This window comes from Trachurus japonicus, chromosome 11, assembly GCF_045865225.1.
Source record: "Trachurus japonicus isolate A0001 chromosome 11, Traja_1.0".
Lineage (NCBI taxonomy): Eukaryota > Metazoa > Chordata > Actinopteri > Carangiformes > Carangidae > Trachurus > Trachurus japonicus.
The window spans coordinates 26,840,035-26,854,026 of NC_140917.1; the positions used below are offsets into that span (position 1 = coordinate 26,840,035).

Below are 13,992 nucleotides of genomic sequence, written 5' to 3' on the forward strand. Positions count from 1 at the left end.
AATTAAGGTGGAATACAGTTTTAGACATAAATTAAAGTTCCTCTGCCGACAGGAAAATTAATAGACGCCCTTTTCACGACTCAACGCCTTCAGTGAAAACTATCAACGTTTGTTTATTTGTCAGAAGTTTTCCAACTGGCCACAAGATGGCGGCATTGCAAAAGCCACCAGGAGCCGCGATGACAATGCGCGTGTCAAAGGAGGAGGGCTCTCGTCTCCTCCTTCCTCACATCATCATCCTACTCCGCCTAGGGATGTATCGGCGTGCAAGTGCACCTGTTTTGTGTTGTATTCGGGTCATCGACCGCTGAAAATGCTCTGTTTTAATCCGTGTCATCAATAGCCACACGAAAGGGTTGAGACGACCTTATCGGTGGTGACCGACCGAGCGGCCTGGACTCTGTGACCCAGGTGGAGGATGTGCTGAGTCTTTTATCGGGGTGCAGCAGTGAGACAGCATCTTTACCGGGTGACACATCATTATCAGTGCGAGTGGACAAGGTACGAGTGAAACGATAACAGTACATCATACGGTTGTATAGGATTAAATACCCCTCCCTCCCCCTTTATCATCTGACGTTATTCGTTTGCCAAATTCACTTGGCTGTGATATTTATAGCAGGGCCCTGGAGTAAATGATGTCAAAAATGTTGATTAGCTAACGTTAGCTCCCAATGCATTTAGTTTCTCCCAACCTTACTCATTTAAAGGGACATTTAGCAATGCAATTTAAGTTTTGTGTCATGAGGATAATTTGTCACTTCCCTGTGTTGAGAGACACAACATCCTTTAGCCTAGTTGTTTCTCACCTTTTGTTTCTTAGGTGGATTTGTTTAAACCTCCTGGGTCAAGTTGCTTTCTACTGAGTTGTTGTGTCTGTGGGAAGAGACACTGGCCTAATATCCATTTAATCACTGTTATAAATAAGGAGAGCCCACCTTTCTGTAACAGGGCAGGCATATTGAGTCTGATACCAGATCCTTATAAGGCTACAGTAAGTCTGGTCTCCATCCACTTAAGCTTAGCTGTCTTACTAATTGGATAGTGGCAATACAAAGATTGAGCTCTGGAACTGTTCATCAAATTAGATTATTGTGATGCACATTTTTAGTTTACAGTTTTATGAGAAAGTTGATCTGACTAAGGAACCGATCAGAAGAAACAGTGGCTTTAACTATGGTGCACACACACAGACTCAACTTGTCGCACCAATGTGGAAATCCTTGTCAACTGAATACCTAGTATTGACAGCTGTTATGTTAATATCAAGTCTGTATTGATTGCTGATGCTGCAAGGTTATGGGTCAGCTGTATTATGGCTGTATAACTTGGTGGGCTTTCATCCATAGTGTATCATGTCAAAATGAAACCAAAGCACAGTGTCGTATTAGCTCATTGCTGTCCGATCCTCTTGCTTTAAGCCCCCACTATAGGGACACCATGTCGGACAAAAGTGACCTAAAAGCAGAGCTTGAGCGCAAGAAGCAGCGCCTCGCCCAAATCAGGGAGGAAAAAAAGAGAAAGGAGGAGGAGAGGAAGAAGAAAGAGGTAAGGAAAAAAGTGAGTAAATCCGCACCACTGGTCTGTCACACATATTGTATCACTCTCTGGTGTGTATTATTTGTGTGTTCACCTGCTCCTCGTCAGGCCATGACACTTAAAAGGCTGAGGTTGTGTGTGTCCGTGCGTGCGTGCTCACTCACAAACATCTATGTGTGTGCACAAGGTCGGTGTTGGAATTTTTAATCCAAACGATGCATGCATGTTCTCTCTGCAACAACTCGTGATGGGTGAGTTTTGAACCTCTTCTTTAATTCATGATGGGTAAGTTGACATTTCTCTGTGTGTCCTGTGCAGATAGAGAGCCAGCAGAAGGCTGAGGTGACCCCAGAGGATTCAGACTTAGACCGTAAGCGCAGGGAGACTGAGGCCCTCCTACAGAGCATTGGCATATCACCGGAGCCTCCTCTAGGTACATAAGACTTCTATACCCTAAAAACAATAAAATCAGTCCTTCTCTTGTGATTGTGATGGAAAGTGATCAGTTAATCCTCAGAACACTTATAGTAAAATTGCAATATATAGTATGTCATTAATTACAACAAACCTATGAGAGACAGTTTCATGCAGATATAAAATGCATGCAACTTACTGTGCATGTAATTTGGTGAAAATTATCTGTCCAGTCCTGCCTTACTGACAAGGGAATTATGTAAACTAATGTATCATGTGTCATCTGTGTTGCCATGACCCCGCATAACACAGTAGTTGTGTTTTTCTTTTCTTTTATTCATTTACAAAAATAATAACTTTGTCACACATAAGTTGTATTAGATTTCATCACATTACTACACATGTCATCTTTTTTTATTCTATGATTTGTTCTGCACATTGTAGTTGGACCGTGCTGTGCATTTTTCATAGTGACTTTGATGTGTAGTTTTTTCATCATCATCTTTCGTTCCACTGTGTGCCTTGAGTGTATAATTATTACTTGTAATAAGGTATTTGGACTTTAATGGCATTTTAAAATGAAATTTGCGACTCAAAAATGTCTTCCCTTTACTTGTGCACAAATCTCTAGCAAGCTTTTGGCAGCACTGTTCTCTAGTGGTCTGAAATTGTAACAACACCCTTAACACCTTGGAACTGGGTCACTGCTATCTATGCCTGTTATTAGTTGGAAGTTATTTATAATGCAGCGTCAGTTACAGCTGAATACAGATAAATAGTGCATACAGATTCAACAATGCATTTGATACCCTGCCCTTCCTCTCTTTTCTTTTAAACATTTATTATATTTGTCCATCCATTTATTATATTTGTTGCTTCTCATCCCAATTTTTCTTTATGCAGTCCATTCTTTGCAGCCTTTAATGTTAGATTCATGTTACTTTCATTATTTAGTCCCGACCCCTGTGTCCCCCTCCAAATCAGTGAGCACACCCAGTGAGACAGGGAGCCAGGACTCAGCTGATGGCGGAGCAGCAGGAAGGTAGGCCCAAATCACACACTTGATACTAGAGTTCAGTGTCACAAGTCTTTTTTGCTGGATGAGTTTCATTCATCTCTATGTGGTAACTTTGAAAAGAAGTTTTTGTCCCTTAAATGATATGAAAATATTTTTAAATTCCGAAACTGGGTAAAAACATCTCAGTAATTTCTCACATTCCTATTTAATCAAATATGATATAAGGAAACTGTACTGGATACTCTGATGTACCAGGCATTTTTTTTAAAAAGGGGTTGATAATAAACACTATGAGGAAGAACAGTGTTTAACCTGAGGGCAATATGTGGCCTAGTTAAGATGAATCTCCGTTTTGACGCACATTCTGTCTCTTTTTCTGTCAATTGCGCAACAGGTTTAGGTAAGAACGAGTGTCACTACTGGTGAGGTTGTGGTGCATCGTTAGGCTCTGAATGTGGTTTCTGTCATTTGTCATGACACCCGGTGTTTTGATGACCACTGTGCAGCTCATTACTTCTCAATAGTTAGTCCTGAGAGAATAAGTTTGATCTTGAGGTAAGTTGCAGCTGTAGACGCTCTAAGGAAGTAAGTAGATGTTAGTGTTGAGATACAGAAAGACTTGCGTCAAAAAATAGCCTCTGTTTATCAGTTAATGGACAATGTTTGGAAGATGGAGCTTTAGGGACACAAACCATACATTTACAGGTAGGCAGCTGATTGGAGCACAAGTGACAAAATGTAAAAAAAAAAAAACAACAACTTACTGTATAGTTGATTTGACTCTGGTTTCACTGTTCTGCGCTTGCATCACACTCATTACACACCAGACTGGATTATAAACCATAATATCCTTCGAGGTCTGTTCAGTACATGGCTGCATTGGTGAATTAAGCACGTCAGGGAGGAAGGGAGTGGTCATCAAGCGCTTTCCATTTGCTTTTTACTGGTGGCGGACTGTACGGTCAGCCACTGTGTGAGGGGATGCCCTAAGGGCTCATTAGTGATGTGTTGTTCTGGTATGGCCAGGGGTGGAATTGGGGATGAACAAACACATTTTTTTTAGTTTTAGCTTGAGCCAATTGGATTCCTGTACAAATTGACTTGTTAGCTCCAATACCTGGAATAAAAGTTTTTCTCCCCCCCCCCCAAATCCACCCTGGATGATGGCATGCCATTTTGAGCTTCTCCATTTGTGGCTGTGTATGTGTGTGTCCCTTCTTAGGTCAGGTTTCTCTAAAAACAAGCCCCAAGCACAGAGCACAAGGTAAGCATTTTACATCAAACCCAGGAACCCCCCCCCCACCACCCCACCCCACCCCTTCTCTTCTACTTTTCTTTAGCCGAGGTTATCCTCATGTGAACACAGAGAGGCACCAAAGCGTTGTCAGTGGTCTTACAGATTTGTTCGCAACACTGTTTATAAGATCCAAACAGAGCAGTTCCTCTCTTCTTCCACTCTCAGTCTCTGGTGACTTCCTGTCTGAAGCTGTGCTGTCTCCCCCTAAATACCAGCCCCCAAAAGATTGCTGCTTGCATGAGTTGAGCCACAGATGTTATTTCAGCCTTCACAGAGTCGACAATCAGCTGCTTAAAGTGTCATCGCTGTTACTGTAAAACAGACAGCCTGTCAGGGTGAAGAGATACTTTGCCACTCTCACCTGGTGCTGAAGCTGAAGGCCTAATGGCCGTGTTCCCTGGCCTCAAAAGGTATCATCAAACAGGGTACCAAGGGGTTGGAGGTGGTATCCTTTCACAGCTGGTAGATTTCAACCAACTCGCCATAAGATTCCTTAGGTTTTAGTTTCTCAGTTAAATTCCCTGCAGGTAAACAATTCTCACCCTCCCAATGTAAAACAAGCTAGCGCTGCTGAAACAACCACAAATGCACTGAATGAGCTCATGGTTTGTCAAACTCATTGATCACGCATGGCAAGGATATTGTCATGGGTGCTGAGCAAGCTAAATCTTTCAATTCAGTTTTATTTTGATGTTAATATGCTGAATGTTGCCACGTACAGTAAATACGTCAAGTGTGCGTTGAGTGTGTGTCGTTCTATAGGTGCAAGGTGTAAATTATGTTGCGGAACATACCGTTCATGATTTTCATGCATTATATGGCGCAGTTTTGCATACGAAATATCATTAAAATGTGAAACAAATCTAATCCAGCAGCACACATGGAAATGACTTAAGTAAAAAAAAAAAACACAGATACACTGTCATACAAAAATAAACACTGTAATCTCTGCAGAGCCTGGATTTAACAACTTCTACTGTACCAGATCAGCGTAGAGTTTTCACAATCACAAGAATCAAACCATTTGTCCATAAATGTATCTGTATTTTTTGACTTGTACATCCCTGGCACAGGACCAGGAACTCTATAACAAGAGATGAGCAGAGATCTTTAAATAAATAGAAAACATTGACGTATAATGAAGTATAATGTCTCCCTAATGTATGGCCCTCCCACGCTATATCCACTTATCTAAACATTTTTCCATTAACAGTGCCATCTCTGCATGAAATTCGATGGGAATTTCCGTGTTAAGCCGTTCTCTAGATAAGTGGTCTGTGGGTGAGTGTGTGTGTGTAAGTGTGTGTGCATACATGTAGTGATATACTGTATGTGCCACTGATACCACTGATGTGTGCCAGTGTTTGTGTATTTGTTACAATGTGTCTGCTTGTAAACATGCTTGTCCTCTCTCGCCCCCGCCCCCTGTTGGTGACACCAGGACGCTGCAGTGGGACACAGACCCGTCTGTGCTGCAGCTGCAGGCCGATTCTGAGCTCGGGTACATCTTCCTCCTGTCCTCTTGTTTATTGTCCAACAAAAAAATAAAGGAAAGACACCTTATGTGGAACTGCATGACAAGCTTGGTTTTAATTCAATTGTGCATTTAAAGGATAAATGTTAAAGGGACATTTTGGTAAATTTGCCTATTGCCATAATCCCGATAGTCATAGTGGTAGGTTCATTACCTTTAATTATCAGTGCATGTTATTTTGAGAGGGGCAGAGACACAAGCTGCTCAGTGAACACATCAAACTTATCAAATACACAATCCAACAGCTCCAAAAAACTCTTGTGGACAAGTTGTGACCTGCACATTCACCACACTATGAAATAATCGTGTGTAATTATGTAACATTATGACACATGCAGCAAATACTCTGAACTACTTGTGCTTTTGAAATCACTCCGCCCAGCAGCCGTGTCTGGAATGTAGTTCCGGCTGCATTTGCCTCGAAAACAACTCTGTCTCGTAATGTTACATTATTATTTCATAGCGTGGTGAATGTGCAGGTCACAACTTGTCCACCAGAGCGTTTTGGAGTTGTTTGTGTATTTGATGAATTTGATGAAGGACAGGGGACCTGTACCATGCATCTCCACTGTGTTGACTGAGCAGCTTGCATCTCCACCCAGCAGATCTCAAAACAACATGTATCAATAATTAAAGGTAATGAATCTACTGCTATGACTATAGGGATCATGGCAATAGGTGAATTTGCCAAAATGTTGAACTATCCTTTTAATAAATGATAATAAATTAATCTCTACTTATTATGTATTGCTGTAAACACGTGGAAATCTATTGTACTCTAAGAAGGACACTTTGGATTTAAGCACAATAAAACCACACTAATGAGACTGTTTTGTTTCTGTTCCCCAGGCGGAGGATGCTGAGGCTGGGGGCCTCTAAGATCACACAGGTAGACTTCCTTCCCAAAGAAGTGGTCTCTTACAGCAAGGAGACACAGACGCTCACCGCCCACCTGTCTGAAGGTGAATAAATGTATTCTCTTGACATTCCTTATCATCCATAATTTCTAAAGCGAAAGCAATCCAAGATCCAAACGGTTTTTTTAAAGGATCTATGGGGGCACCAAAGGTCACAGGAGGCAACAGCTGGTTTTGTGTTGCAACGATTGTTGTCGTTGTGTGGCTGAATTTGATACTCCTTCAGTTAGCTAGTTCACGGCCTGTAAACCTGGAATGATTTAAAGATCTTACAAAGAGGGAGAAGGAGAGAGCAGGGCTTAGAGAAGCTGACAAGTGTCTGCCTGTCAGTTTTTGTGTCTTCAATCACAGAACATCATGCTTTTGACTCCTGGTCATAAGTGGAAACAGACTGACAGATGAAAAGACCCCCAGATGACTTTTGATCGATATTGGAGAACCGCTGTGTGTGTGTGTGTGTAGATGTGTGTGTGTGTGTGAGATGTATCCACACAGAAGTATATATCCATGTGTGAGTTTTAAAGAATTCTACATATATTAGTGTTAGCATTAAATATAGCTATTGCCACTGTCAAACTGCACCATCGTGTAGTCATGACGTGCCATTCACTCCATTGTGATTCGCACAGGGTAAATACAGTACATAAGAAAGCATATGAAATTGTGCATGCGTGTAGGTCGCTGCATGTGTGTTGTAACCATGTGAGGTTATGTGTGCATCTGTGTTGTGTGGGCGTGCATGTGTGCTGAGCAGCAGTTACTAAACACATCCATATGGTCAATGCGCAGGATTTGGCAACAGCGGCGGTGGTTGCACATCCAAGGGTTATAGATGTGAGTATATTTCTATTGGAAGAGAAAGACAGTGGAGATTTGGATGGACGACAGTTGGAGTTGTTCCACTGAACTGAACTTTAAGCCTTTGCTTTTATTGCAAAATGCAGATCTCCCATTCAGAAATGTCATCTTCACGTGTAGGAATGCACATACAAATACTACTCCACCTGTACACTCTCAGTCCAAACTGATTGCCAGGCACATGTGTGTGTGTGTGCGTATATATAGTATATACATACACACATATGCACCAACACTCCCTATCATCTTCTCTGTCTTCCTTCTTCTACTTGCCAAGACAGCTGGCAGCCATGTGACTGTGAAGGGGTTGTACTTCCTGCTTCCTGTCATTATAATAGATGGTCTGGTGTGGATTCCACCGCCCTCCTCCACCAGCAACCGCCACGCACATACACACACGTCTCTGCTGATCAGCATCCAAATGGCCTGTCTCAACTCCCCCCATTTCCTTGACAGACCCAGGAATAGATCCTTTATTCAACAAGTGCACAGCCACTGACTTGCATACATCTGCTGGGAGACGTACACACATTTATGTGTACACATACGTACTACCAGAATCACAATCAGGCTTTATAGTCAAGTTTACGTAGAGTCAGTGTACCTACACAGAACACCAAATCAGCAAACACACACAAACAAACCAATATACAACTGTACAGGGAAATGAGTTAAAGAGACACAAGACCAACAATTAAACTAAACAAATAGGGAAGCAGTAAGTACTGTAGACTGGTCAAATAGTTTGTATACACGTAAATAAAACACACACTGTGACTTGTTAGTGCCTGTAGCAGTACTACATGTCTGTCTGTTTATTTGGTTTGTTTGTTTTCAGCTTAACAGTGTGTTCAGGAGGTGCGTGTGCGTGTGTGTGTGCTTGTATGTGTGTGAGGGAGAACATCTGGGAGCCAGAGCAGAGCTGTGGTGGTCTACAGGGAGGTGACCCTGGCCTTAGGAGACCCTCCCTCTGCAGACTACCACAAAGCTTGTGTGTCTGGAGGAAGAAGAAAAAGGGGCTGGTGGTGGTAGCACCTGCCTGCACTTCTGGTTGTGTGTTTGTTCAGGCCAGTTCCTGTTGTTGATTACCGAAACCCAACGTGCACGTAACATATACGTCTCCTTTTCCACATTGTAGCTACACGCCGCTCATGCGCTTTAGGCTATGACTGGAAATGTGTGGAATCTTTAAATAGCTTAATATTAAGTTATTTGCAACTGTAAGTATTTTAAAATGTTGAACGCTATAGCTAAGTGGGGTCGTTAAGGGCTGTGAAATGATTCACGCTCAATAAAATGCTACTGACCCCCAACCTGCTGTGGGGTTGGACACCTGGGCACAATCGCACGTGGATCTACAGTAAGAGTCTGTTTGAGCTTCTTAAGCAGGACTGTGGTCAGTTCGTACATGTTGGAGTGTATCACTTTTGTACCTTTCTGTAGGCTGTCAGAGTGTGTGTGTGTGTGTGTGTGTGTGTGTGTGTGTGTGTGTGTGTGTGTGTGTGTGTGTGTGTGTTTTGGGCATGGAGAGCCAGTGAACTCATCTTTAAGCTCCTGGTGGTTTACCATGTACACGCAGATGCAGAAGAGTTTTATTGTGTGTGTGTGTGTGTGTGTGTGTGTGTGTGTGTGTGTGTGTGTGTGTTTTGGGCATGGAGAGCCAGTGAACTCATCTTTAAGCTCCTGGTGGTTTACCATGTACACGCAGATGCAGAAGAGTTTTATTGTCTGAAGGAAAAGTTTGGGATTTGTTTCATATCTGCATTTCATATCTGCATTTCTTTCCTGCCCTATTCCAGTGTATCACTTTTAAATTGTTGCATTATTGCGTCTGATCATTATTTCCTTTCCTTATTTGGACCTGGACTCAACTATTGCGTGTGTAGCCTCCAACTAATGATACCTCTGTGGCATTACAACATATCATGTAGTTTACAGAGACAGAAGAAAGAGTGGGATGAAGTGGGGGAAGATTACCAGTTGCTGGCTGCACTGGATGGCTCAAGTTCATCTGTCTCCGTCTTAATGATGGTGTTGTGGCCCAGCAGCGTGTAAAGCTCTATGGAGAGACTACAGTTGTTTGGATTTGTATCTAGCATGTTTGTAAACCTGTGTGTGTGGCTGACCTCTGGCCTGTCAAACTAAGACAAATCTCCAACAATTAGTTAATAGAATAGAATAAACTTTATTGTCCCACAGGGGAAATTTGTTGTGGAATAAAAAGGTAACACTTTATTTGAATTGGCTTATAAACATGTATAACTAAACACTCATAAATGATCATAAGGTTTTATAACAATAAGAATAACACATTATAGAGCATTATAACTCTATTATAATACTTAACCTTATAAGCCATTATAAAATGCTTTATAGTGTGTTATGCTTATTGTTATAAAGCCTTATGATCATTTATGAGTGTCTATTACAGTGCTATAACTGCATTATAACTCATTATAAGTATGGTTATAATGCGTTACAGAGATAGACGTCAAATAAAGTGTTACCAATAAAATGAAATAAAATGCCACATTCTCATGACAAAAAAGTATTACATTTGATTATTGACACTCATTTTTGAATTCCACATTTGTCCAGCTGACGCTTTTCATTTTGGAGATGTGTGTCCTATGACTAGAATTATTTCCATCCCTATCACATGTTATTGGGCCTGGATTTATTAGATGGTTCCCAATGTCGGAAATAGTGTCACATTCTGGGCACAACTGTAATATTGACATGGTGATGAGAGTGTGTGAAAGGAAGGATAAGTGAAGTCTCATCGTGATCACTTTAAATGGTCACGGCCGGATGACTCAGGGATTCTCTCATGGCTTCTTCTCCTCATGAACTTCTGACCTCCCCACTCCTCATATCTGTGACCTTATGCCCACGGCGGCTGGCTGCGTGTGTGTATGATGCAGAAAAGCTCTGTAGAAGTCTCTGTTTGTTTGTTTGTGTGCGTGTGTGCATGTGTGTTCAAACCTGAATGCAGCTTTATCAAAGTGGATTGATTTGATGACGTCTGCCCTTCTAGTTCAACTTTGTGTTTTAAAGCTCCCACGAAGTGTGTGTGTGTGTATGTGTGTGTGACTCTCATTTAAACTAGTTAATGATATGGTTTTTCATTTCCGTGCCAATTTGCCTCTGTATAATTGTCATGTGTGGCCGTCTATGTCTCTTTCCCATTGACGGTTTAGTGATCTGTCTGTCCCGAGTGTCCATTGTGTCAGGCAATCGGATTAGCCCCAGTCACGGTTGGCTCCAGCTATTTACTGCTATCCTAATGGGTATGAATGGACGTGCTTGTCATGAGGGATGGACGCTTTGTCTGAGGACATAGCAGGGAAATAAAGTAAGGCCTAATGTGGTGTGTGATAGTAACCTAACCCACTGAGGTCAAACAAAGTGTGTGAAGAGTAGTTGGTGTTTCATGCCTCTGCCTTGTGTTTAACCGTGTTGACGTGGTCTCAAGAAAGAAAACTGGCTTTTATTTCACACTTTACCTCCCAAAACACATATTGGAATAAAAAAAACTGAAACAGTTGTCAGTTGGTAGTCTTAGCTTTAATCATCCTCATTTTCCTACATTTAACCCTCCTGTTGTCCTTCTGGGTCAAATTGACCCAATCTGTTCACTTCCTCCATCCTTCCTTCTTCCCTTCCTTTCTCCCTTCCTTCTTTCCACAATCCTTTTTCCCTTGCTTCTTTCCTTCCTTCCTTCCTTCCTTCCTTCCTTCCTTCCTTCCTTCCTTCCTTCCTTCCTTCCTTCCTTCCTTCCTTCCTTCCTTCATTCCCTTCATCCTTACTTCTTCCTCCTTCCTCTTTTGATCCAGTTGACCCATCTTTCTTTCCTTCCCTTTTCCCTTCCTTCTGTCCACAATCATTTTTGCCTCCCTGCCCTCCTTCCCTTTGTCCTTACTTCTTCCTTCTTTTTTGACCCAATCTGTTCCCTCCCTCCATCTATCTTTCATTCCTTTTTCCCTTCCTTCTTTCCCTTCGTCCTTCCTGCCTTCCTTCCTTCTTTCTTTCCCTTCGTCCTTCCTTCCTTCTATCCCTTTATCCTTCCTTCCTCCCTTCCTTCTTTCCCTTTGTCCTTCCTTCCTTCCTAATTTCCTTCCTTCCTTCCTTGACCCAGAGGGTTAAGTATTTGTGAACACAAAAAAACCAAGGTAGAGACCAGAAGGTGACAGGTGGATGAGTTTCATCACATCTGTATCAACTAGAGGCACAGGAGGCTGCAGGGTTATCTGTTGTCTTTCAGCTTATTGTTTTTTCTTATGGCTCACCACTTTGCTGTTTTGGTTCAGTCTCAACGCTCTCTACGCCAGCATAGTTCATTTCCAGTTAAAACCCACTTCACATTTCCTGCAGAGTTGGTTATTAAACATTGTTGAATATTTTGCAGCTGTAAAATCAGATATTTTTCTCAGGAGTTGGAAATCAAAAGAATAAATATTAGATTTTCTGTTGTTGAGGAGCCAGTGAATGCTGAGGTTTTTTGTGCATCTTGTGCAAACAAATAACTTCCCAAGTTGATAATATGTCAATGTTGTGGATCATAAAAGTGAAGTTGGGTCTCACTCAAGTTTTTAAGGGTTTACCAAAAGGCAACACTGTAATGGCAGCCTCCAAAGTGTTGCATGAAATGGAAATTATGCTTTGAATTAGGGGTGAGAATCTTTTACTATCTCACGATTCGATTTGATTCTGATTTTTGAGGCTACGATTCGATTCAAAATCGATTTTCGATTCAAAACCCTTTGATTCCTAATGATTTCTGCTTCAGTCTATCGGTGTGCAACGGATCCTCGTGATCTACTCCTTTCTGCTTTGCAAGACAGAATGACTAAAGTCTCTTTTTCACATTACTGTAATTGAGTTTTAAACATTTATCCATGCTTAGATGGAATTGTTGAAACTGTTGCATAAAAGCAATATCACATTATGCTTAAGTAACAAAATTAAAAGTGCCTCTTTATTTAAAAAAAAAAATAGTGCAGTTAAACATGCTGCCTTTTAAATTCTAAGGAAATGGAGGCCGACAGCCAGCAGATTTGTTTTTAAAATCGATATTGGGACATTTTATATCGATTCTGAATCGTATTAAATGAGAATTGCGATTCTTATGTGAATCGATTCTTTTTTACTATGAATTGTCCTTGTTTTTGTCGCTTTTGTACACAGACGCTGGTTGAGTGTTTCAGGAGTTTCACTGAACCCTCTCTCATGTCGATTGCTTAACCACAGCAGTTGAAATGTTCCTTCTTCATTATCTTCAAATCTGACCATAACCGTAAAGCCAAGTTTCAAACACTCGTCAACAGGGAAGAGGAGGAGGAGGAGGAGGAAAATGTGGCCAATCTTTCTGTCTTTCTCTTTGTTTCTCTTTGCGTCCGTTCCCTGAAACCAACCAGTCCCACTTGGCTATGAACACAGTCAATGTCAGTACTGTGACAAACCTGCTCTTTCACTTTACTGATCCCAATCTGAAGATAACTATCTGTCCATGTGTGTGTGTGTGTGTGTGTGTGTGTGTGTGAGTGTGTGTGTTCTTGCTTGAGATGTTGGCAAGAGCAGGGAAGGTCAAGAGATTTGTGGGCATTTTGTGCACGTATTCATGTGTGCAGGTTGGCACGGCCGTAGTGCGAGCCTGACCCAGTTTGTAGTAAATTGGTTTCGCTCAGTGGAGCCTTAAAAGACCAATAATAGTCCACGCTGGAGAGGTAGCCAAAGAAATGGAGAAATGAAGGCGAGGGAGAAAGACAGAGGGGAGAGGATGAAGAGAAATGTGTGGTCCATAAACAGATAAACAGAAGAATGAAAGAGAGCGAGCAGGAGAGACACAGGAGGACTGGGCCGGCCACCGAGGTTATGTTGCAGCAGTTATGATATTGCAGCCCTAATTGTTTGCAGTCAACCACAAGCAGGCCTTCAGAAATACAGCCCTGTGTGTTTGTGAATAATTTGATGTTGCAACTTTGGAAAATCCCTTAGTTGGGGTTAAAAGTTCACAGGGTCAAGAGTGTGCGTTCGAATTTGTGCGTTTGTCTGCAGAAGTATTGTATGTGCATTTCTCTCTCTTGCTCTCTCTCTCCCCCCTGTAGTATTTTCTGGCCCATTAGTTTTCAGGGTCTGTACAGCTTGAGTATATAGTTGGTCAGTAATTCACTCCTTAAGTATATTTACTGAAATAAGAGGCTTTCTTTTGACATGTGGTGGACTGGTAATGGCCTCTAATTGCAAGAGAAAACCTGTTTCCAAGCACTAATTTGAATAGACACACATTCTTAGTCGGCACAAGAGCACATAAGCAAACAGATTCCTAAATGTAAACACATATATGCATATGCAGACTAACATACACTGAAATAAACAAGCACACACAGATCTGCAGAAATGCACACGTATGAAC

General features: G+C 41.7%; 1 protein-coding gene across 12 annotated transcripts in view; it reads left to right on the forward strand.

Annotated features, from left to right (window-relative positions):
- The first annotated feature begins 198 nt into the window (after positions 1 to 198).
- dync1i1a (dynein cytoplasmic 1 intermediate chain 1a) overlaps positions 199 to 13,992 on the forward strand; it is a 58,158-nt gene continuing 44,364 nt past the window's right edge. The window contains exons 1-7 of one of the 12 annotated variants that reach the window (XM_085792080.1): positions 199 to 501; positions 1,422 to 1,560; positions 1,858 to 1,972; positions 2,857 to 2,995; positions 4,194 to 4,235; positions 5,710 to 5,769; positions 6,652 to 6,764. In XM_085792080.1, coding sequence (XP_085648206.1) covers positions 1,441 to 1,560; positions 1,858 to 1,972; positions 2,857 to 2,995; positions 4,194 to 4,235; positions 5,710 to 5,769; positions 6,652 to 6,764 — 589 coding nt within the window. In that variant the 5' untranslated portion in view covers positions 199 to 501; positions 1,422 to 1,440. The remainder of the gene's footprint in view (positions 502 to 1,421; positions 1,561 to 1,857; positions 1,973 to 2,856; positions 2,996 to 4,193; positions 4,236 to 5,709; positions 5,770 to 6,651; positions 6,765 to 13,992) is intronic. The other 11 variants (XM_085792081.1, XM_085792079.1, XM_085792085.1 and 8 more) reach the window with 11 other exon arrangements.